The sequence below is a fragment of the Streptopelia decaocto genome, assembly GCF_964273445.1.
Source record: "Streptopelia decaocto genome assembly, chromosome: 1".
Lineage (NCBI taxonomy): Eukaryota > Metazoa > Chordata > Aves > Columbiformes > Columbidae > Streptopelia > Streptopelia decaocto.
The window spans coordinates 4,625,409-4,648,667 of record NC_138663.1 but is presented as its reverse complement, the minus strand read 5'-3'; the positions used below and the strand labels follow the sequence as shown (position 1 = coordinate 4,648,667).

At 48.2% G+C, this 23,259-nt stretch overlaps 1 protein-coding gene across 3 annotated transcripts; it reads right to left on the bottom strand.

The window, feature by feature from the left end:
- Positions 1-1,668: 1,668 nt before the first annotated feature.
- PFKFB3 (6-phosphofructo-2-kinase/fructose-2,6-biphosphatase 3) lies at positions 1,669-23,249 on the bottom strand. 3 transcript variants are annotated; one of them, XM_082049956.1, is made up of 16 exons: positions 22,868-23,249; positions 17,581-17,706; positions 17,165-17,261; positions 16,209-16,275; positions 15,979-16,053; positions 15,723-15,779; positions 14,240-14,364; positions 13,294-13,501; positions 12,325-12,471; positions 11,842-11,946; positions 11,261-11,390; positions 10,601-10,663; positions 10,366-10,430; positions 8,682-8,852; positions 7,500-7,522; positions 1,669-4,527 (listed from the first exon to the last, which is right to left on the bottom strand). In XM_082049956.1, exons 1-16 carry the CDS (start codon positions 22,944-22,946, stop codon positions 4,521-4,523), a joined length of 1,545 nt encoding a protein of 514 aa, XP_081906082.1. In that variant the 5' UTR covers positions 22,947-23,249; the 3' UTR covers positions 1,669-4,520. The 3 variants fall into 3 exon arrangements, with proteins under 3 accessions (XP_081906082.1, XP_081906083.1, XP_081906084.1); XM_082049958.1 differs by lacking the exon at positions 1,669-4,527 and adding an exon at positions 5,358-5,572 and having other exon boundaries at positions 22,868-23,090; XM_082049957.1 differs by lacking the exon at positions 7,500-7,522.
- Positions 23,250-23,259: the final 10 nt, after the last annotated feature.

Sequence of the window (23,259 nt, the reverse complement as noted above, 5' to 3'; positions counted from 1 at the left end):
GCCCACGAACCCCCTCACTTAAACATCTCTCCTGCATCATGATACAAGCCCCACCGTGCCCCCTGCACTTAGAATTGGGAGAAAAGTCTTTTCAAAGGAGCTGTTTTCTTGCAGAGCATCCTTGAAAGCGTTGCTCCACATCCATGTTCCACGAGTCAAAGCCTCCCCCCCTGCTCTCCCCACAAGGACAAGGTTATCACAGCTTTAAAACAGCCCTTTCCTCCCCAGGGCAGGCAGGGGAGCAGCTCTGCTGTTGTGGCTACACATAATCTCAGCCCCGTGGGGTTATCAAAGCCTCCGCATCCTTGCGGGACTCTCTGCAGAATGGGTGCAAGGTTATGTTCCTTGCTCTAAAATAAGGCAAGAGCATTTCACATCTGCTTGGGTCAAGGAGATGGCCAGGTTGCTGGAGGTTTTTAAAAATTTATCTGTATAATTAAACAAAAAAGTCTTGTGGTTTCTAGCTTTCCAGGAGAGCACAGGTCCTCCCTGCCTCTAGGATGCTTGAAGGGGTGAGCATCGCCCTAAAGCCTCACGTCTGCATACGTTCCTAGAAAAAAAGGGATTGCAGATGCCACAGAAGCTTTAAATCAGAGACCCCTCACCCTGCAACAGGGCCCTGTTGCACAGAGCAATTAGGAGAACGGAGCCAGCTCCTCTTCTATGGGGACAGGCTGACAGAGTTGGGGTGTTCAGCCTGGAGAAGGCTCCGGGGAGACTTTATTGTGGCCTTTCCATACTTGAAAGGGGCCTGTAAGAAAGATGGGGATGGACTTTTGAGCAGGGTCTGTTGTGACAGGACAAGGGGGGATGGTTTGAAACTGAAGGAGGGGAGACTCAGGCTGGGCATGAGGAAGAAATTTTTTACAGTGAGGGTGGTGAAACCCTGGCCCATGTTGGCCAGAGAGGTGGTGGATGAACCATCCCTGGGGACATCCCGGGCCAGGCTGGATGCAGCTCTGAGGAACCTGAGCTGTGTGAAGATGTCCCTGATGATCTTCAAAGGTTCCTTCCAACCCAAACTATCTGATGATTCTACCATTTCTGCCCATCCTGATTGCATCACAGCAAACCCCAGTCCAAAGCAAGGCCTGACCTGCTCTGAAAGCCCAGAGAAGATCAGAGCAAGGGTCAGGCATCAGCTGCCAGCCACAGAGCTGAGCTTGAATACACAGTAGTCCACACTTTTTTCCTTTTGATATTAATAAGCTTTCAGAGGCACAACAGTTTGAGGACAGCTCTTGTCCAGCCCTTTAGTTTTATTTAGAACCAAGTAATTTTAAGCAGGTATTTGGTTTCAAGAAGGGTACCAGGTCTGAAGAAATGGCTAGTCCAGCCTAACTTGCAGCTTAGATGAAGATCTAGGCAGGACATACTCCAGCACATCACCTTTGTACTCAACAGTGATGTAGGATGTAGAGCTGGTCCTAAGTGGGTGCCAGCCCTTCATTGGAGAAATGACACCCAGCTCCATCGATGAGATCTTGACTCACCAAAACTTCAAAATTGCTGTAACATGGTCAGAAAAAAAAAGGATCAAGCCATGGGATCCAAAAGGTTTCTCTCACAGACAAGAACTGCATGGACATGGTCACCCTTGGTGTCAAGCTGCACACAAGACAAGCCTGAGAGCATAATTACTAACACAAGAAAGAACCAGGTCATGTCTGTATTTCAACAAGATATTTTATTGGTCCAGCAACTGCAAAATATACAAATTTCTGAAAGGCATACCCTGTTTTTAAGCTGGCACAGCTTTGTATCAGGCAGTTATTCCAGGTGTATATACAGAACAGTTAACATACCACAAATCCAAAAAAAAAAATAAAATCCCAAGTAACTACCATTCTCTCCAAGCTTTGCAGTATGCATTAAATAAATAAAGAGCGCTTTGCTATTAAAAAAAAATTCAAGTATCACAAAGGAAAACTAAACCAGGAAAAAAAAATAAGGGGGAAGGAAGAAATCATTGGTGTGGTTCAACAAGTCCCCTCTCCCCACCCACCATGATGCAGCATCACTGCCCGGTCCTTGGCCCATTAACCAAAAACAATGGGCAGTGATTTTCTGGGGCAGTGCGATGGGATGGGGCTGACACCATCCCACCTACCGCCAACCCCTCCAGCATGAGAGAACGTTGCTACTGCTCAGAGACCAATTTTGCCCTCACTGGAAAAAAAGCCAGGTTCAAATTTCACCTTTTTTGTAGGATCTACTAAGACTTCTGTCATTGCCAAGGGTAGAAAGTTTAGGGTCATTAAGGTTTTTTTTGCTGTTTGATTTTTATATATATATATTTATATGTATATATATATATGTATATACACACACACACATAAATACATGCCAAAACATCTGCAGAATTACATGTTTACAGGATTGATCATGGGGCAGCCAAACGTCATGTTTGTCTTTGCAGGCTTATCTTTTCATAGCAGGAGGAGAAAGATAACACTCCCCGGGAAGGAGGCTGAAAAGACAAGTGGCTTGCCTTCCCAAAATATTCATGTGTTATTTTTTTTTCTTAAACTCAGAGAAACCAAAAGGGCAGATGTCAACCAAGTCTGCTTTTAATGCGGTTATTAAAATAAAAAAAGGGGGGAAGCATTCTTTGTTTCATCTGTACAGGAATATAATACACATATGAACAAGCTCATACAGGCAGGGCAACACCGAGAATGTCTCTCTCGGTCGGATACGGACCAAGCGCAGTCCCAGTTCCCTCCTGGCATCGGTGCCACTCCGAGCACATACTCGGTTGCACAAGGCTGAAGCGCTAGGCACTGTGGTTCGCCTTTTCCCAAAGGAAAAACAGACCAAACCCCCCAAAAAACGCACACAAAAAACACATTAAAAATAATAATCACAATTTCCCCCTAAACCTCTCTGCTCCCATCCGTAGGGATGTAGTTACACAAGATGGAGAAGATGCCGCACAGAGTGGGAAAAACAAACCAAACCCCTAAATAAAAAAAAAAAAATAAAACCCCCAAAATCCACAGACTTTTGCACAAAGCAATAGTGGTTAATTGCCATTTTTATCCGCCGTCTCGCAGCCTGGGACAGGTGCCAAGAAGGGATCTTGCATATCGAACCCCTGGGAGTTGGCTGATGGTCTAAGTCAGGACCTCGCCTTGTTTCCCGCTCCCCCCCCCCCCCCCCCCCCCGCCCCCCCGAATGCTGTAACTACTGTTTATTTGTAGTCCCAGCTTTCTAGCATGCAAAATAAAATAAAAAGCTGCCTGTGTTCAGGCTTCCCCTGTCAAGGGGCATAACTTGAAAAATAAAATATGCTCTTGCCACAAATAAAGTGCAAAAACCAAGCGGTTTCTAGGTATACACATATACACACATTTATGTGTGCATGTATATATATTAAATTAAAAACAACCAAAAAAAGAGAAAACAGACAAAACTGTCCCTTCTTGTGGCTTTTTGCAGCCACAGAGGGACTCCTGCATCCCAGCCAGACCTCTGGCCACCTCCACAAGACGTGTGTCTGCAAAATACATCTTGCTCAGCCTAACTGTTAAATCCTGTGATGATGCAGGGATTCCAACCTCCCCCCAAAAAATCTCCACTTTCCTCCAAGGAAGAGGAAAGGGGAGATGAAGTACTGGCACAGCACCTCAACCGGTGCTCAGTCTCCCCAGAAAATTGACACACATCTGAACTCAGACCATCCCTGGGCACTCCTTGAGATGAGAGCATCACCCGAGATGAAAGCATCACCATGGCTTCCCCTACACTAAAGGCAGCTCGTGACCAGGTTTAGAAGCAGATCTACATTCTCTGCAAACCCCTTTTAGATGTATTGATTAAAAGAAAAAAAAACAAAGGAGAGAATGTTTTTGGGCGTTTTTTGGTTAAACCCAGCAGTTTTTGCTGTAAAGGACTTCACACAACTGCCTTGGCTCATGGGCCTGGATGAGCTGGGTTAGTGTGTGCAAGAGGCTGTAGCATGGGTAAAGGACTGCAAACACAGCACATCAGGGTTTTTCTTGAAAAGTAATTAATAATAATAATTAAAAAAAAATGCAAAACCCCTTTGCTTCCCTCCCGCTTCCCCCTATTTCTCTGCTAACCCCGCACCATCCACATATATACACCCCACCCACAGATAGATGGGTACCAGTCATCTATACAAAAGGAGATCAAAACCGCTTACAGAGGAAGAAAATTAAACTCCTGTGCGCTAGAAGCACTTTACAGCTTGCTACGATCTAACGTGACGCCGGAGCGGAGAGCAAATGCCACAGCCTAAAGATCTGGTGGTGACCTGTGGAGCTCGGCTCCTCTCCTCCGCTCTCCTGCATCTCTCCCCACTTCAGCAGAGCAGTTTGCAGATGAACAGGCGTGGGTAGAAACAGCCGAGGGTTGACCTCGCCGCAGACGGGAGAGAGACCAATTTGTAAGCAAGCTTTGGAAATGGCAATGGGATGGGAAGCTGGCGTCACCGACGACGTCGCTGGTGGCCTCGCAACAGCGCCCACGGAGTCATGACGGCTTCTGCGAGTTGTTCATGTTCTGTAATGAGAGGAAGGACCAGGGTTGGGGGTTGCGCTCGGGCTGGACCCCATCCCAGCAGCATCTTCTACATGCACATCAAGAAGGGGGAGGGGGAGTAACAGAAAGCCACTGCACGGGTCACTATGAAAGCATCCACCACAGAGGAGAAGACACTGTCCACCTAAGGAGAGAGGTGGGGGGGATGCGCTGACTTGCTACCCACAGCCCTCCCCTCAAGCATGCCTCTACAGGGTGGGAATTTGACAGATATCCCTAAAAACAGAGCTAAAACCAAGACAACTCTCACATCCAGTCTGCACTTCTGAAGCTGCTCTTTGGTCCATGCAAGGAAAGGTCACAGGGAACCATGGTGTTTATTCAAAGAACCAAATTAGTCATCTCTGTCTTGTTCCCCTTGAGGGTAGGTAGAGTCCTCCTGTCTACCAAGGTCACTATGGCACTGTCAAGAAGATGCAGCTCCCACTGGCCATGCCGAGGAGCTGGCATAAGGAACAGCCACCCTCAGCAGTATGGCAGGAGCACTCGGTCCCCCAGTGATGCCCCGCCATGAGGTTTCATGGACCCCAGAGCTGCTTCAGACAGAGCCTCGGCATGGGGTAGCAACACTAGGCACCCACCAGCACACAGTGAGGACCACAAAACCAGAGACAACCAGCTAAACACAAGCAGGACCAGCCCCGAGAGTGGTGGCTGGAGGAGGAGGACATCCACTAGAGGAGAAACCCAAGGGGAGATGATCGCAACAAGGATATTTCTCAATTCACAAAACTGCACAAAACCAGGTGGGGAAAAAAGAACTAGGAAACAACTAGGAAGGTTTTTCTCCCTTTTTTTTTTTTTTTTTTGTTTTGGTTTTACTACCTAAACTGCCTCTTACAAGCACCAGGATTCCCAGTCAGGCTACAAGGCAGAGCAGGCTGAGCTGTTCTCTCTGTTATCTAAGGAGACAGGAGGAGGGTTAGGAAAAGCCACATGCACCACAGCCATTTACCTTGGAAATATTAGCAAAGAGAAAACTTTGAGAAAGTGACAAACGGGTCGTCTTTAAGCATGAAAAGTGAAGGGGAGAAGAAGGGAAGGGATCAGGTAGTTGTTAAAAAGTGCACTTTTCTTTTGGATCACAAACCAAGCAAAAGGAAAAGAAATCATCACTCCACGTGGTCCCACAACAGCTAGATCCCATAACCAGGAGGACTTTTAGGTACACAGTCATGTCCTCAGCCTATCCAGGTGTCTTCTGGTCCTCCTGGATGAGGGTCAAGACCCCAATGGCGAGGGCTGATTTAACAGAGCACCCACTGCCAACCAAGTCCCATGGTGAAAACTGGGAAGGAGGTACCTTCCACCTCCCCTGACCCCATATAGGTTGTGGTGGGGCATAGTGAGGACCAGATGCCATGCACAAGGCAACAGCCTCCAAGAGAGGTACTGACACCAAGACTATGGTTTGAGGTGTTGTCTTTGCTCCATAAAAAGCAGCCTTTAAGTCCCACACCAGTAGGTGGAGGCAGGCTCCCAGCAGCTGGAGATTTTAAACTTGATGCTGCCAGCCTACAGCTGGGATGGGTACCATCACTGCCTACTCCAGCAGTCTAGCCAAACTTAATGCAGACATCTCCCAAACTCAACATCAGAGCTTGTTTTTAGTGTTCCAGCCAGCACTGAGGCATGCAGTGCTTCTAATTACAACATGGGTGGGGGAACAAAGTGGATGGAGGGACAGACAAAACCAAAAATGCTTTCAAAGCAACACAAGAAGACCAAGCACTTCATCAGGGGCTTTTGTGCCCATGAGCAGCAAGGGAAGGAGCACAGACATGCAGGCCATGCTGAGCAACTCAACCTCTAGGCAGAAACATGAGCATGGTGATGGTCTTCCTCAACCTATCCTCCAGCAAAGCCAAGTCTGACCTTTCTAACTTCCCTTTTCTCAACAAAAAAAAACAAACCCAAAACATTTACGCTAAAAGGGGAAGAAATGTGAGATTCAGCAGCTGTTATGGGCAAGCAGGGCTGAGGCTTGGCCATGTTACAGCAGATCCCCCCCCATCTTCAGCCCACAAAACCAACCAGGACAGGGATGCTGATTTAAACTGGACAAGACCCCTGGGCATTCCCCCAGCCCCAAAGTATCCCTGGTCTTCAAGATGACATTTGGTCACGGCTTCCAACAACTGCTGCTCTCTTAATTCAATGATGTAGCACAAATTAAGTCCAAAGGCTTCAAATTTATCCAGAAGCTGTCCTGTCCTTATTACACAAGGATCTAACAGCACTCAAACTCTTGAAGAATGTATTATTCATAATTAGTGCAATTAAACACTCTAGGCACCTTACTTTCTTAGAGCTAGAGGACAATATCCATATATTTACTCTGTCTGAGACATCTAGGCAGACTCTTCCTGAAATACAGGCTTGCAGAACTGCATGCCAGGATCCAGAACCAGTTCATCTCCAGAAAAAAAACAGTCCCGATCCCATACAGGCGATAAAAACCTGTTGAGGGCTGAGATCAGAACCTTCTCAGATACATCTCTCGTGCCATCACTCTTAAACACAACTCAGAGCCCCTGGGAAGACAGACCACCTGGGTCTATAATCTACACTAAAATGTGCTGCCAGAGGAGATAACTCCAGGAGAACCCAACAGCATCTCCCACCCCATGACTGTCGGAGGAGGAGCCAGAGAATTTAGACAGAGGACAAGTGATGATTTGCTTCATTTCTTAACAAAATTGGGGCATTTAACCAAGCTAGGACACTTAAGGGTTGGACAAAGCATCATTCATAGCCTCTTCTTTACCTTTCCTAAGTAGGACACATCCAAATCCCACAAGCACACACAAATATTAACTCCAAGATGACCCTGCCCCAGCCAGGTTTCACAGCAACAACAAAACAACCAGTGGGATGGCAAGAGACATGGGAGGGGGGCGAGAGGGGAGAATAAGACGCAAGAAGGTACTTACAGGCATGCCTTCCCTAGTAAAGGCTGCAGAGAGATAGAGAGAATGGAAAGAGGTGTCAGTAATGCCGCGCGAGAACAGGTAGAGGACACCAGACGGCACAGAGGGGCAACTGAACAGCAAGAGCTTCCAAACCTGAAGCTGGCAGAGCGTTTGTTAGAAGACCAACCCAAGCAGAACCTCAAAAACCAAGAGACAGACCGAGTTGTCCTGCTCCATGCTTGCTGGGGCATGAAAGCTCATGCGGAGCGGCCACCAAGCAGAGCATTTGAAGGAGCACGGCACCCTTCCTAACCTGCCCAGAACCTGGCCAAGGAGGGGCGAGAGGACACCAGACAACACAAGACAATGCAAAAAGGGGCTGAGCAAGACAGTGAGATCCAACAGGCAGCGGGTGGGAAGGGCAGCAGAGTGAAAGGGGCTCCTGTATATCTACACAGCTTCTCCAGTACCATCCCAGCCCCTTGATGAGCACAGGGATGGGGGTTTTGTCCCTGGAGAAGTGTGTGACAATGTCTGTCTTTCTACATCCCGTCCTGGGTGGGTGAAAGAGGAGAGGACACATGAGCATCATGGCAGCTATGCACAGGGTTTCCCCCAGGGCTGCAGAAGGTAACCAGGTTCATCATCATGCCAAGAGGCTTCCGCTCAATTTTTGGTCCATTATGCCTATTGCTCCAGGAAGGAGGAGACCCCTCCAGTCAAAGATGAGTCTTGGCAGCTCCTTCTTGAGGGAAGCACAAGAACATGTGCTTAATTATAATGCCCAGGTCTACACCAGAGCTGAGCACATCCAGGGGAAAAGCAGGAGCCCTTTGGTCCTGAGCACTCTACAGATGTGGCTCCTCAGGAGGTTGACACCACGATGCCAGACGGTGAAGGCACTAAAATCAACGCAACTTTGGGGGAAGTTTACGATGCTCTCAAAACCCAAGAGAGGACTGACACCAACCCTTCGCCGAGTGCTCCCAAAACCAACCCAAGGCAGGGAGGGACAGGAGCCGTGTCAGAGAGGCGCATCTCAGAGACAGCAGCACAGGTTGCGACAAGTGCAAGCCGTTGGCCAGCTTTGGGAGGGACAGGAGGACAAACAACAATAAAACAAGAATAATAACAGAAAAAAAAAATAAAAAAAAGAAAAAACAAAAAAAAAAAAAAAAAAGGAAAAAAAATAGTTCAACTAACTTGTCCCGGCAGCTGCGTGGGCACTTCCTGAGGAACACAGCCTGGCAGGGCAGAAGAAACAGCCACATGCTCCTCAAAGCTGTTGATGCGAGGTTTTTTGGTGGGCTCTGGGCTTGCTAGAGGGGTAACGCTATTACGTCTCATGAGCGGGTTAGGTCCCTTCTTTGCTTCCTAAATTAGAGTGAGACAAAGAAAAAAAAAAGTAAATAAAAATAAAATAAAGGGAAGAAGGAGACAGTTATAAAGAAAAAAAAAAAGCAGATTGGTTTGGGTTTTTTTTTGTTTCTTAAAGCGGCCTGTTTTTCCCCAGTCACTGTCAATGTGCAAAGGATAAATTGAAAGGCTCTGGACACCACAAAAAAGCCTAAAGCAAAACTTTAAAGAAAGCAGTTTGATTTCCCAAGAAGGGACAAGAAAAAAAGAATAAAGGCCCTGCACTCAGAAATGAGACAAACCTTCTCTAATTGCTAAAAAACATAGCAGTAATCAAAAGCCATGACTTTGCGCAACAGAAAGAGGCACCCATGGGTCTCCTCCTTGAAGCCAGCCCCTCCGACCCAGGGAGGGGTGTGAAAGCAAGAAGAGGGAAGACGAGCCAGCCCGGGGTGTTACGGAAGATTTGGGAAGGGGAGGTTGGGGCAGAACAGCCAGCGAGGGTCGGCATCGTGGCAAGCTCCAATTCAAGCGAGGTGGGATGGAGGGGCCAGCGCCTGCGCAGCAGAGCAGAGGGACCCAAGCGCTTCGCAAGTGTCTTGGTACTACCCGCATCTCACGGCTCTCCCACCATCTGCAAGGGTGGTGGAGGAAGACATAGATTACCCCCATGTTGCGGGGGGAAGGACCAGCTTCCCCACCTACAGCCATGGGGAGGGAGAGGTGCCTCTAATGGAGCCACCTGCTGAGGTTGGGAAGTAAAGGACAGGAGATATGGGACAAAAAGGGATGGCTCTGACCATCCAACATCCAGATGGGCTCCAGCACTGCTATACACAAGTCAGAGAGGTCCCAGCAGCTGGGACATGGGCACCGCCAGGGTCCCTGTGGTCCCCCTTGGGTGGCCACCCAGCCCCAACAGCGAACTGGCATCCCCCTGCTCTGACCTCTGAGCTCCAGGTGAAGCACAGGGCAGATAACTCTGACCTTATGGCGGTTGACCTCCATGCAAGGAGTCTCCTTGCCACAGCATCCCCAAACCAGCACCACCACCTCCCACCCTACAGAACGGCACTCTGGTAGCCACACAGAGCTGTGGGCACACCAGGATAAAAAAGAGAAAAAAAACCTACAAAGGCAGGAGATGCTGGGCAAGGTGTTGAGTCCAGGCTCTGCCAGACACTTGGGAGACCTGGAAGAAGTCACCTTCTCCATCCACAGCTCCATTCCCTGTTCGTGTGTGCAGATAATTGCACAGGTGAGAGTTAAAGACCAGGGAGGAGTTTCCCTGGGCCAGCATTAATCTGGGCAAACAGGCACATGCAATAGTCCTTTTCCCTCAGGAAACCGTCAACCAGCCACATCTTTGCAGAGCAAGAACCCATCTGATGCTCCAGTCCTCCACCAGCACTCTGAGCATCTAAGCTGAGCAATCATCCCACGTGCAACCTGGGCACCCTCGCTGCCAGCTGACCGTAGGGGACAGGAGGGGGACAACCAAGGGATGGCTCTGAGGAAAAGCAACACTCACCTCTGGCCGTTCCCTGTGGGTGTTGACGGCTTCGATGTTCAGCGAGATGGACTCCACCCGGCAGCCTGCAGAAAGGAGCACAAGGAGAAAAAGAGGCCATCAGCAAACCCAAGGGGTACAGGATGCTATGAAGTGCTCCACCCCAGACCCTGGTTCTTGTCCCAGGGGCAGCTTGGATTCAAGAGGATGTACAAGTCAAACCCCTTGGTGTGTTTAATAGAAAGACCCCACTTACCATAGGCCACCGGGGTCAGCTTCAACACTGTATGAAGGGGACATTTCAGGTAGGGCATTTCATCTGCAGAGAAAGCAAAGCAGGGGGGTTCATAGAACCATAGAATTGTTTGGGTTGGAAGGGACCTTCAAAGTTCATCTAGTCCAACCCCTGCCATGAGCAGGGACATCTTTACCCAGCTCAGGTTCCTCAGAGCCCCATCCAGCCTGGCCTGGGATGTCTCCAGGGATGGTTCATCCACCACCTCTCTGGGCAATCTGGGCCAGGCTCTCACCACCTTCAGTGTAAAAAATGTCTTCCTCATTTCCAGCCCGAACCTCCCCTCCTTTAGTTTCAAACCATGAACCCTCATCCTGTCGCAACAGGTCCTGCTAAGAAGTCTGTCCCCATCTTTCTTATTGGCCACTTTTAAGTATGGAAAGGCCACAATAACATCTACCCAGAGCTTTCTCCAGGCTGAACACCCCCAGCTCTCTCTGCCTGTCCTACCCTCTCCCCATAAGCAGGCTTAAACATTCTCAGCAACTAAGGCCATCCCACACCAAAGAGATGCATGCTCCAGGCCCTGCATGGACCTGAACGCATCTCTTATCTCCTCAGATCTGTCTATCATCCCTCCTCCATCAGGATCAATCCACTTCCCAGCGACAGGGAGCTCACCTGCACTCTTGTCCAGGAAGTATGCCAGGAGACAGCGCATGACAGCCTGGTGACAGATCACAAGGACATTCTCTTGCCTCTCCAGCTCCATGATGACCGGCTCTAGGCGCTGCACCAGATCTTGGTAGGACTGAAACAGAAGAAGGGAAGGGAGATATGGCATAGAATGAGGAAAACAAGCACCTCACAAGAAACAGCGTTCCTTGTCTTGTTCCATCTATTGATTTCATGCCCTCGACTAAACTAAACCAACATAATTACTGTTAAAAACAAGCAAAGTTCAACAAAGCCTCACCTTCAGGTTACTCTAGAAAGTAGCTACTTCTGGTCAGAGGAGAAAGAAGTCATTCTACTAGTTTGCTGTCAAGTCAGAGGGACTATCATTAAGTGATATGTTTCTTAATGAGACCTTCACTACCACAGTTTCACAACAGCTTAATGCAAAAGTTAAATGGGAGTCCTAACTTTTCCTGATTCTAGTTTCTTGGAACACTGCTGAGAGTAGATGACAGCATGGAGACAAGAAGAATGCTACGTTTAAAGTAAGAGTCGCATCTCTGAAGGTCTCTTTGCAGACCTACCTCCCCAGAAGGATAGCGGTAGTAATATTTATCCTGATCACGTAAAACAAATTCGTCTGGATGCTGCTCTCTGATTTCTTCATATGTCATTTCTTCACACACCCCCTGGCAGAACAGGACATTCGTGAGGTTAATGGACACGCTCAAGTCAAAAATCATCAGCACATCCAAATGCAAAACCTTCTCCAAATCAATCATCTATAACCCTGAGTAGTCAGCTACAGAGTGTTTCCAAGCAAAATTATTATTTTTAATCTACTAATTCGAGACAACAGCTTGAGGCATCTGCACAAGGTAGTGCTAAGATCAGAAGCCAAGTTGTGAGTACTGCAGCAGAAAATGTACCTTTTCCCACTCTGTGGGAAAATTTCCCCTCAAAAAGTGATATTTAGGCAAAAGTGAAAAAGGCTGGTGCTATGACCCTCTCTGCCAAGCAGGAATCAGCATGGCCCAGCTGTTCATATTGCAATCAAAGATACTTACAGCATCTATTTCATTGAGTGCCTTCCACTGCTCGTAAGGCAGTTGGAGAGCTTCTGCCGTCTGGATCGTCCTCTTTAGTTGGCTGGTCCAGACTTTGAGGTCCTTCAGGTTCTGCTCCTCAACAAACTTATTCAGTGCAAATGCAAACTGTTGGACATAAAAAAAGGTTCATTCCTAATCCACAGCTTCCCAATGGGCCTTATTCCCTGCTTCCCAGTAAATGTTGCCTTCTCCAGGACCTCTTTTGCCTTCCAGAGGCAGTTGTGTTGGCCTTCTGCTCTGAAAAAGAGCAGCCACACATGCATTGATCCCCAGAAGCTACAAGGGCTATGAGAACAGGGAGAAAGCAGCAACCTAATGCCATCAAGGAACAATGTCAGCATCCAAGAAGCAGCACAACCTGGGCTCTGCTATAATGCTGTGGAAGATCCTTGGCCACTCATAACCACAGCGCTGCTGTCATAGAGCTAAACTGATGTATCCTGTAGTCCTTTATGTTAGTCACACCTCAAATGAATCCATTTGGACTTCAAAATGGTCTGGCAAGCCAAATTAGCTATTAACCCTGCCTGAAGGGGCGCGTTTGACAATGTCTTTGAAGAATCAGGAAGTGAGTGATCTGAAAGCACCCTCAGAGTTGGCCATCCCTTCTGAAGGATGACAGCAGTCCTTCTACATCTCAACCTGCCTATGCAAGGTCTGAAAGAACTCTGTGAAGATACTCAACCTTTTCTCTCCTAGAGATTTCTGATGCCCAACTTTTTAACCTCTAACTACATGAATGCCTACATGCAACATAGATGGCTGGAAAGTCTTGTTTTGAGGCCATGCCCAAGCCCAAATTTAACCTATAGATGGATCCTCTGAGCACCCCAGCTGTCATCAAATATACACATAACCCAGTGCACAGCATCTGCTACAGCCAAATCACCCCCAGAAGCCACAGGGGACTATTCCCTTCCCCCTTACCTTCTTGCCCCTGTTGGAGAGGCCCGAGTCACCTCCAATCTTTCCCTTGAGGTTGAACTCGCTCTCACCATGCCGACAGAGATAAATGGTGCGGGGCTGGACATGAATGTTCATCAGGTAGTAAACGATTCTGCTCTGGATGTGATCCTGAACCCTGTTGACCAAGAACCGCCGGCCAACGTCGATGACTTTGATGAGAGAAAGCTCCCTAGGAAAAGCACAGCAAAGATGAGGGGGTTGTCAGCGGGGAAAGCAGAAAGAAATAAACACCATTCTTGAAAAAGAGCCTTGTGAGGTATCTCAGTCAACATAATCACCTAGCTAAAAGGATTTCTTGCAGGCTATTTTCAAATGGAAACCAACAGGTAGCGATCATTCATAAAGAGCTAAGTAACACCACTGTAATCGTCATTCTTCCTTGCAGCAGTAAAGAGGATTAAACGAGACTAGCAGGGAGCACATTCCTTGCCAGGACAGGGATAATCCACACAGGGCACATGGAGGTACCTGTGAGCAGCAGAAAGCCTGGGAGGTGCCTGCATGGTTATGCAGGACAGCAAAGGTCTTCCCAGGGCATGCAACTAGGTGGAAACCACAGGGCTTGCTCAACATTGTGGTTTGAGCCTGTTCAAGCAATCCCTTCCTTTAACTGACAAAAGCATCTCAGAAATACTCAAACCAAACCCTTTGCATTTAGATCTGCAGAAATAGCATCTCTGAGCCCAGAAGAGCCTGGAAAGGTTTCAGTGCCCAGCTGCCTGGCACTGAATTGGGGAAAATCAACATTTTCAGGGAAGAAGCTGAATGCATGACAAGGTTTGGCCATATATTTTTCTAGCACAGTCATGTATTTGAAGACAAAATAAAATACAGCTCCATACTTCATTACTCCTCTTCTGGGAGAAGACAGGCATTCAAGCCAGTTCAGAAGTCAAAAGTCTCTTACCGGTCATAGTCATCAGGGTCGAGTGGCTGGTAGCTGGCCTGGTAACAATTGATCCTCTTCATGAAGTCCTCCATGGCATCGGTTGAATTACGGTCCCGGTAATCAGGGCTGGACAATTTTACTTCCTGCAGCAGGAGAGAAAACATGACGCAAGGAGAGGTTAGGAAGCTCTCCAAAGCAGACCATACTAATCTCAGATTTCAAAGTCCTGCCAAGATTCAGCTATCAGCTGAGCAACTTCTTAGTCGTCACTTATAAGACAAAAGAAGCAAATGAGACCCAAAGGTAAGCAGAACGTGCAAAAATCTGGTATAAACCATTTCATGACCAGTATAGATAAATACAAGTCCACTCCTGTTCTCCCAAGAGCTGGGGAAGCATCTCACCACCCAACATCCTAGTTTGTTCAAGTGAATAAAGCTCCCAGGAGGTTGTGGTTAACGTTGCTGCCCACCATCTGAGGCAGCAGGGTAACAATATTCAACCCCTTTCTGTGTATTATTTGCTACAAGCTACTGGGCTGAAAGATGCTAGAAATAGGCAATGTGAATTATCCAGAGCTCTCATGGACGAAGTTCTGCCTAAACTACTCTAATAGGCTGTTTTTCCTCTGACCCTCCCCTGGTGCAACTTGAGGCTGTTTCCTCTTGTCCTATCACTTGCTATGTAGGAAAAAAGACCAACACCCTCCTATGCTACAACTTCCTTTCAGGTAGTTGCAGACAGCGATAAGGTCTCTCCTCAGCTCCTGTTCTCCAGGCTGAACAGCCCTTCTCACAGACTTTGAGTATCCTGTGACACATTCCCAGACACGATAAAACGGCTCACAAAGTTCAGATGTACAACTGGAGATAAGGCTGGAGCAGAGCTCAGCTGAGGACAGGACACGTTCATTCAAGTTAATCATGCATAGATAGACCAATTAATATCTACCTGCCCTAGCCATGCTTAGTGGGAAAGAACTTCTGCTGGTGGGAAATCAAAGATCCAGCAGTTCCCAAAGGAGCCAGGAAATAATGTTTTATGCTTGTCCCAGACAAGACTTCAGCTAGCAGCAAGAAATCTCTAAGCTGAACGGCTATTCTTCTCAAAGCAGATCCCAACAGATTTTGGGAGGATGCATGTGGCTGAAGACACCATGCCAGACTGCTCTCCAACTCGTCGCTTCCAAAAAGTGGGACTTTGGGGAGGTCACCAAAGCATCTTGAATACATTTCTCCGCTTGATGTCAAGTTACAGGTAAACAGAAATGCAGTGAGCATGGAAGAGAACCAGGGAAAGGCTACAGCAACTTTTATTTTCATTACTTCCAGGTGGCCCTGGATCCTGGGAGATAACAGCCCCTTTCTCATCCCAGGCCAAATACATCATAACCCCCTAATCCTCAACCAAACCCATCAAGACATTCTGATAAGAAACTGACTGAGAACATGTGGAAAATACTTCACAAGAGAAAACAAAAGCAAGATGTTTCCATGCTTACCATAACATTGCTGGCAACTACTGTGGGATCATTGCAGACAGATTCAATAAAGAACACCTGCAAAGCAAGACAAAGCTCACCTGAAGACCAGCAATAAGGTTTGTAGCATTCAACCAGCTCCTTGCTCAACCCAACCTCCTCCCTCCTTGACTGGAGAGATCTCCCACTATCCCACTCCTATCCTTTCCTTCTCCAGAGCTCAGAATTAGGAACAAGGGAAGTTTCATATTTTTGATCAAACCCTGATGGTACCAACCTTGAACCCATTTTCTTTGGCAAAGTTTAGGATCATCCCTCTCCTCTCCCGTGTGGTATTGGTGGCATCAAAAACCTTTGAAAGCAAAGATTTCGATTAGCACCAGGAGTGCCTGGTTTCTTCCTGAGCCCTCCCCTCAGAGAATGGACTGCAGAGCAAACTGCACAGGGCACAGCGCCTTCAGGACCAGGACTGCTGCCAAGCCCTGCGGAGCACATCTCTGAGCTTACCGCGATCTGGCCAGCCTCCTCCGTCAGGTACAGCTTGACGTCCCTCAAGGCAGCCAGGGCACATTGCCTGCAAAAGAGGTGAGAAACGTGTGGTCCTGATGTCCTCAGAGGATGCTCACAGCAGCCAGTGCATTGACCTCCACAATAGAAGGCAGGCTTTGCACCTCCTCCCTCTCTCAGGGACATTTATGAAGGACACTCTCAGCCTGTTAAAAATACAAGAGCCACACATGCTGAGCAGCATGCTGGTCTTCACAGCAGAGGCAATGGTAGATAGAACCATAAAATCATTTTGGTTGGAATAGATCCTCAAGTTCACAAGTTCAACCATTAATCCAACACTGGCACTAAACCATGTGCTTAAGAACATGATCTATGCATCTTTTTAAACCCCTCCAGGGATGGTGTCTCCACTACTGCCTTGGGCAGCCTGTTCCAATCCCCAACAGCCCTTTCCAGGAAGAAATTGTTCCTAATACCCAATCTAAACCTCCCTTAGTGCAACTTGAGGCCATTTCCTTTCATCCTACTGCTTGTTACTTTGGAGAAGGGACCAATCGCCACTCCTCGCTACAACCTCCTTTCAGGTTGTTGTAGAGAGCAAGAAGGTCTCCCCTCAGCCTCCTTTTTTCCAGCCTAAATGAGGAATATGAAGCAGCAAAGGCCAAACCTCATGGCAGACCTCATACCCTACATCACTGAGCCTGAAGGTAAGTTTAGGGTACCACTGATGGAAGACGCGTTGGTGACCCTGATGCTACCAAAGCCCATCCAGCTTCAATTTTCAGCTCTTGGTGCCCAAGTCAGGCCCTCCTTGGGCAGGTAGTGAAAATTCAAGCTAGAGCACAGCTTTCCTCATTACCCCCAAAACAAGCTGGGTAAACATGCTGCCAGCCATGGGCTTTGTCTCCCATCTGAGACCCAAGTGCAAGCACAGATGTAATGCCCACACTTACCTCCTGACTTTCATGGCCTCCTCATTGTCGGGGCGGAAGAAGTCATAGGAGCTGTAATGCTTCACCGCCTCGCGGCGATATTCCCCCACGTTGAAAACTGTGTGGAAAAGGCAAAGACCATCAAAACCAGGAGCAGGCATCAGCACAGCTCAACTGTGGAGTTTCTGCAGATAATGCTTTCTAGCAACAGGCCAAGAAGTGACATCTGTAGAGCAAAACTCTGAGAGACCTCTCTTGGTCTTCAAAGTGAAGGAGAACCTGGGCTGCAGCAGAAGCCACCGGAAGATGTTAATATTTGGCCCATGGGATTTTGGAAAGATTCTCCACTATGTTCCACCCTGAAGGCATTGAGCACCTAGAGCAACTCCTGAGAACCAGACCTCATGTTTTCCTCAGGCAGCCAGTAGAAGCCTCACCTTTTGTTGGGACACCAATCCAGTTGAGGTAGCGAGTCAGCTTCTTGGAGATGTAGGTCTTCCCACGGGCTGGGAGGCCAACCATCACTATCACCGTGGGGGAATTGGCAAGCTGCGGCCCACAGGCTATGAGGAAGAGGAGAAAGAACAACATGAGCAGCCGTTAATCTTCTAACATGTCTTGTATCAACCCTACAAGGCACCAACCCTACAAGGCACCAACCCTACAAGGCACCAACCCTACAAGGCACTTGCTCTTAGAATTATAAAATAGTTTGGGTTGGAAGGGACCTTCCAAGGTCAACTAGTCCAACCTCACTGCAATGATCTGGGACATCTTCAACTAGATCAGGTTGCTCTTGGCCCAGCCTTCCCGTAAGTCCGTCAGCAGCTAGAGGAAAGCCTCTGTTCTCCATGCACCATCATCTCTGCATCCCTCTCATGAGCTGAGACAACCAAAACCTTGAGCAGGCAAATCCACTGACTCATTTTTGCAATGAGATCTGCTGAATGAACAGTTGTCAAAGCAGATGCCATGGTAGGTGGTTCCAAGGCTGCCCACTGGTGAGACACAACTGCCCCAGCTAAGCCACACTGACCCAAACTCCCCTTGGTGCAACCCAAACAAGGGAACAGGAGTCACAGCCTGACAGCCATGGCAAGGAGAAGGCTGCAAAGCGGGCAAGGAACCAGCAGCTGCCCCAGGCTCCCTGGAGGACCTCTGTGCCTCAGTTTCCCCACTTGGAAAAACAAAACAAAACAACAACATGGCAAACACAACCTCCCATTTCCACCGTTTGGCTGATTGTGTGAAAACCTTGAGGATACCCAAGGACTTGACCTTCACCTGCAAAGAGCACCTTCCAAAACCTTTTGCTAGTTTTTTTTTACCTGATATACATGCAACCAACTAACTGTTTTGTCTGAAGACAAGCAGGGAACAAGGACTACAGAACAACCAGCATTCAAAAGCTAATGTAAGTGTGACTTATCCCTTTTTATTCATAAACCTGTTTTAAGCTGGGTGGGGTTTTTTTGTTGTTGTAAAGAGAGCCCATGTCTGGAAATAAATCCAGAGGCATCACTTAGTGATGACTTGGCAAGTGAAGAGAAACTCCTCACCACTTCACCCAAATGGCATGGCCAAAACACAGACAAATCAGCTGCAAAGCTGCCCAGGTGAGTCGCTTCTCCCCTCATTCATCCTTTAGAAAGTAAATTCCTGGTTGAGTTTGGAGGAAATTGCTGAGCTCGCAGGACTGGGAAAGCAGTTTGGGATTATTTTTAGTGCTCCACAGCCTGGTCCCAGCATCACGGGATGTGTCTGTACCATCTGGACCACATGGACCATGTAACGTGGCAGCATCCCTGTCTCATGGCACCATCCCTGCTCCTCTCCGGGGTTTGCCCTGCGGAACTGCTTCTCACATGCTGCTGCACACAGAAAAGGCCCAGGCACAAAGCCAAGCGCTTTAAAATATGGGAAAGGAAGATCTTAACGATGCCTAATGGAATTTGGATTAGCCTGACACACCAAGAGCCCTCCCAGCAAAGGCAGAGACCAGCCCCGATAGGCGAGACCTGCCGGGGGATTTCTCAGCCACCCTTCAATCCACCCAGGGAGGCCAGAGACCTCACGGGAAAGGAATGCAGGGAGCGAGAGGCTGGTGGCAGACATAGAAAACACAGCTTAATTACGGTCTGGGCGGAGAGCTCTGCCTGCCTGTCCCCACAGGTGGGACCAGGTGATGGCAGCAGAGCAGTTTGGGGGGGATGCGAGGGGCTCCCCAGGGATGGGTGGTGTGTTGAGGTAGATTTTCCTCAGCAGAGATGTGGGAAGGGCAAACAAACCGAGAGAGAGATGAGACCAAGAAAACATGCAAAGCATATGGGATTTCCCTCCCACCCTAATAAAGTAAGAAAATCCAACAGCTAAAGAAATTGAATTAAGGTCACAAGGAAGAGTTACAGCACTGGTGACCAGAAGGGCAGTGGAGAGCCACCCATCATGTGCCTGACCATCTCACCAAAGCGGACTCAGCAGGCGAGACATGAGAAAACTACCTAAAAGAAGTTTGTTTTTTTTTTCTTCCCCTAAATATTCCACATTCCTCACATCAGCCCCCTTTGTGTGACCTCCATCCCCAGTGCCACATTTCAAAAGCCCAGACCAGCTCCCACTAATTTCAGCAGCAAGTGCTGATTTCACACACTGGGGTACCAAGGCAGCTGTGCAACATATCCAGAAAAATGTATTTTTTTGCTCTCTAACAGTCCCACATCCTCAACCAGGCCATGGGTGCAAATCTTTTTTTGCACGATAAACAACCACACATTAAATAAAGGGACATGGAAAGGAATAATATCTGAATAAAGTAGTTACTTCTTGCCCTACCTGCCAGCAGACAAGACTTGGGGCCATTAGAACAACAGCTCTTCAAGAGGATGGGGACAATACTGGGATTGTTCATGTCTGTCTGGCTCCAGACAGCTGAGACTGTTCCAGAGCTGATGGACACATGGGTGCAGCAGGAGTCAAACACCTGTATCTGAGGAATCTCCCCCAAATTTGGTTTGCTGCCAAAGGAAAGAGCCAGTTTCCCCTTGGACCATGAAAAAGTATCTGTTGACAGACCTGGGAAGCACCTGCAAAAACACCAAGGCATCAACCGTGCAGCTTTTTATCAGGAACCTGAGCCCAAAAACAGCTAAATCACAAAAGCTTCCAGGAAACTTTGCATCAGGGATGTAACAGAAACCAATGTTTTGCTCCCAGGGCTTCACAAAGACCTAATTCATCATTTCTTTTCAATGCTGCTGAAAAGCTGTCAGTGACTTCAGTGCATATTCATTACTCGTTATCAACATCTATGCAGGTAAGTCAAGGTCGGTGATGACTTTCAAAAGGCTCAATCAGGATATTGATAAGTAGCTCATCACATGTGCCTTCTGTCCGCTAGAAAGTCAGTCTAGTGCTTCATCAGAGGGGGTGGAAGGAAGAAAACAAAGGGAAGGAAATTTGCTTCTATAAAAGGTTAGATAAAATAGCCACTTCCCCATTTCAGGTGTTTTCACTGTCTGCTCATGAGAAGTGCTCCCACAAACCTGCTGCTCCTGCAAGCCCACCCACGTGTTGTACCTTCATCTCAACATTCCCCTTTTCCAGCTTCTTCCCATTGCAATTCCCTGACACCCTCACGGACGGACCGGGAACATGTTTTTTGCGCTGCTTATCACATACACGCGCGTAGAACTGATACCACCCCGCTGACACGTGAGCTGTGGTTTTGCATGCACGTCGCCGACGTATTTTCACATACGCTCGCCTGCCGAGCCGGAACGATGAGAGAGAGAAAGGCAGCAGCATCCCCTTTCATCCCAAGCATCCCCCACCCGAGCCCCCTCCCCTCGCCTGGCTCTGCCCATCCAGCCGCCTGCGACGACTTGACTTTCCCAGCCCCTACGTGAGAGACGTGCGGCTTGACAGCAATTTAATGGATCGCCGTCAAAAGGCCAGATGAAGGCATCGCTTCGCATCCATTCAAGCCTCCCATTGACGAGGAAGCGGACAATCGGGCTAATTATTTCAACACGCGGGAAGCAGCCAAGCGGGAGTTTTCCAAGGATGCTCCCAGGGATGCTCCTGCTCCCTCCTCCCTGCCGGGGACCACATCAGCCTCACGTCTCTCTTTTACCTCCACTCCCACACGGATTTGTGGCTCTGCTCTTTGTTGCTGCTGAGGAATTAATAGCACCTCGAGTTTAAAATAGCCACCTCGAGTTTAAAAAAAAAAAAATAAAAAAAGAAAAGCACAATAACACCCTTCTCATAGTGCCTCATTTCCACCGTGAGAAAAAATAATTAGAAGCCACATTATGGTACTAATAAGCCCCTTGCTGCCTTAATATTATGTCAGGTTTCTCTTCCGCCAAGCAGGAATTTCTCTCCTCCAAGAAATCAGGTGAATAAAGGTGCAAAAAAAGATGCTCTACGCGTACACGAGGGACTTTCAAAGGTGTCAGTCCTTGAGAAAAATCAGATTAAATCGATACATCTGCAAAGCATTAAGCCAGGAGATATTTTGTCCCACTAAAAGCCAAACCCTGTGGCAAACCAGATGTTCAGCCTGTTGCTAAAAGCCCATTTCCTCGGCAGCTTCTGCTGCAGAATTGCCCTTGCTAAGCACAGGCTGCATGTGCAAACATCTGCCACAGGGTTCAGACATCCCTTCCTACGTGCCTGACCCATAGCCGTGGGGCAACAACATGTGGCAAATTCACAGGGTATATTATTTATTTTTTAAAGGGAGAACTTTCCGGTCAAGGGAAATAAATGTCTGAAGGGACTTAAAAAAAAAAAGCCTGCTCAAGAAAAGCATCGGAAAGACTGATTCACCCAACTGCCCAAGCCACTTCCATCCCTCGCCAGGCTGCAAAGTGCCACCTCCTCCATCTCCTGCTTATTTAGAGTTACGTGGAGTTGCACAACTGGCAGGTTGTCAGTGTAGCTGTTGGGCAAGCTAAAAGACCTGCCTCTCGAGCTTTGGCATTGTATTATGATTCATTATTTGATTTATAGTAACACCGGGATGACCCAAGCATTTTTTGTTTTGTTTTTTGCTTATTTTCTTATTTTTTTTTTTTTAAGCACAAAAGTTAGTTTTAAACACTCAGGATGCTTTGAAAATGGGGGAAATCACTGCAGAAATTTCAGCATTGAATTCTGCCCTCCCTCCACGTGCCTCCTATCACAGCACAGGGTAAAGTAGTAAAGTACAAACAGCTGCTGATTTTTTCTTTTCAAAATCCATTGCCATCATCCTGCCTGTCCCCCCCCTCCAAAAAAAATATTTAATAATTCACTAATAAATCTCAGATCAAGGTGCAAGACACCCTGAAAATCCCAGCTGAGCTGGTACCCAGGCGCCAAAGTTAGTAACCTGCTCCCTTCCCTTTTAATCCCAAGGCTGGAGGCAGGAAGGGAGGGGGTGGGGGTGAAATTGGGACACGCGTGTCTCAACCCCCACCCTCCACGGGGCCGGGGAGCTGCCATGTGATGGTTACACCTTCCTCCAGCTCCTAAGGCTGGGAGTGAGTCACAGGATGGCAGCGGGTGGGATGCGGCCACCGGGATGATGCTGGAGGAGGAAGGAGGGGGATGCTGCATGGATATTATGGGAAAAGGCGTAGTAAAGAGCATCCCCCGGGGTACGCAGGAGGAAGCGGGGGGAACTGTTTCTTCCCATCCCACCCCACCCCGCAGGGATGCTGCGGTGCCCGTACTCACAGCGGCGGGGCAGAGCCGGACGGTTGTCATTGGGAAGCCAAATCTTCTGGATGCGGCTTTGCGTCAGCTCCATGGGCATTTTTAAAACAAAGGTCTTTTTGCGCTCCGCGTCCACCTTGGTGCGTTTGCGGGGGGCAGGGAGAAGAAAAAAAAAAATAGGAAGTAGTAGGAGGGAAATAATTTTAAAAAAGGCTTTTTGTTGCAGTCGTCGCTGTGCGGGGTGGTTGGAACAAGCGGCTGCGGCGCTTTCGGATGCTTCTCGGAGTCTCGTTAAGGCTTTACGGCGGAGGAAGGGGAGGAGGAAGAGGAGGGACGGGGCTTCAGGGCACAAAAGCCGGCAGAAAGAGCCGCTGCGTGCTCGGAGGGAAGTGAGGGCGAGTCCTGCCGCTTAA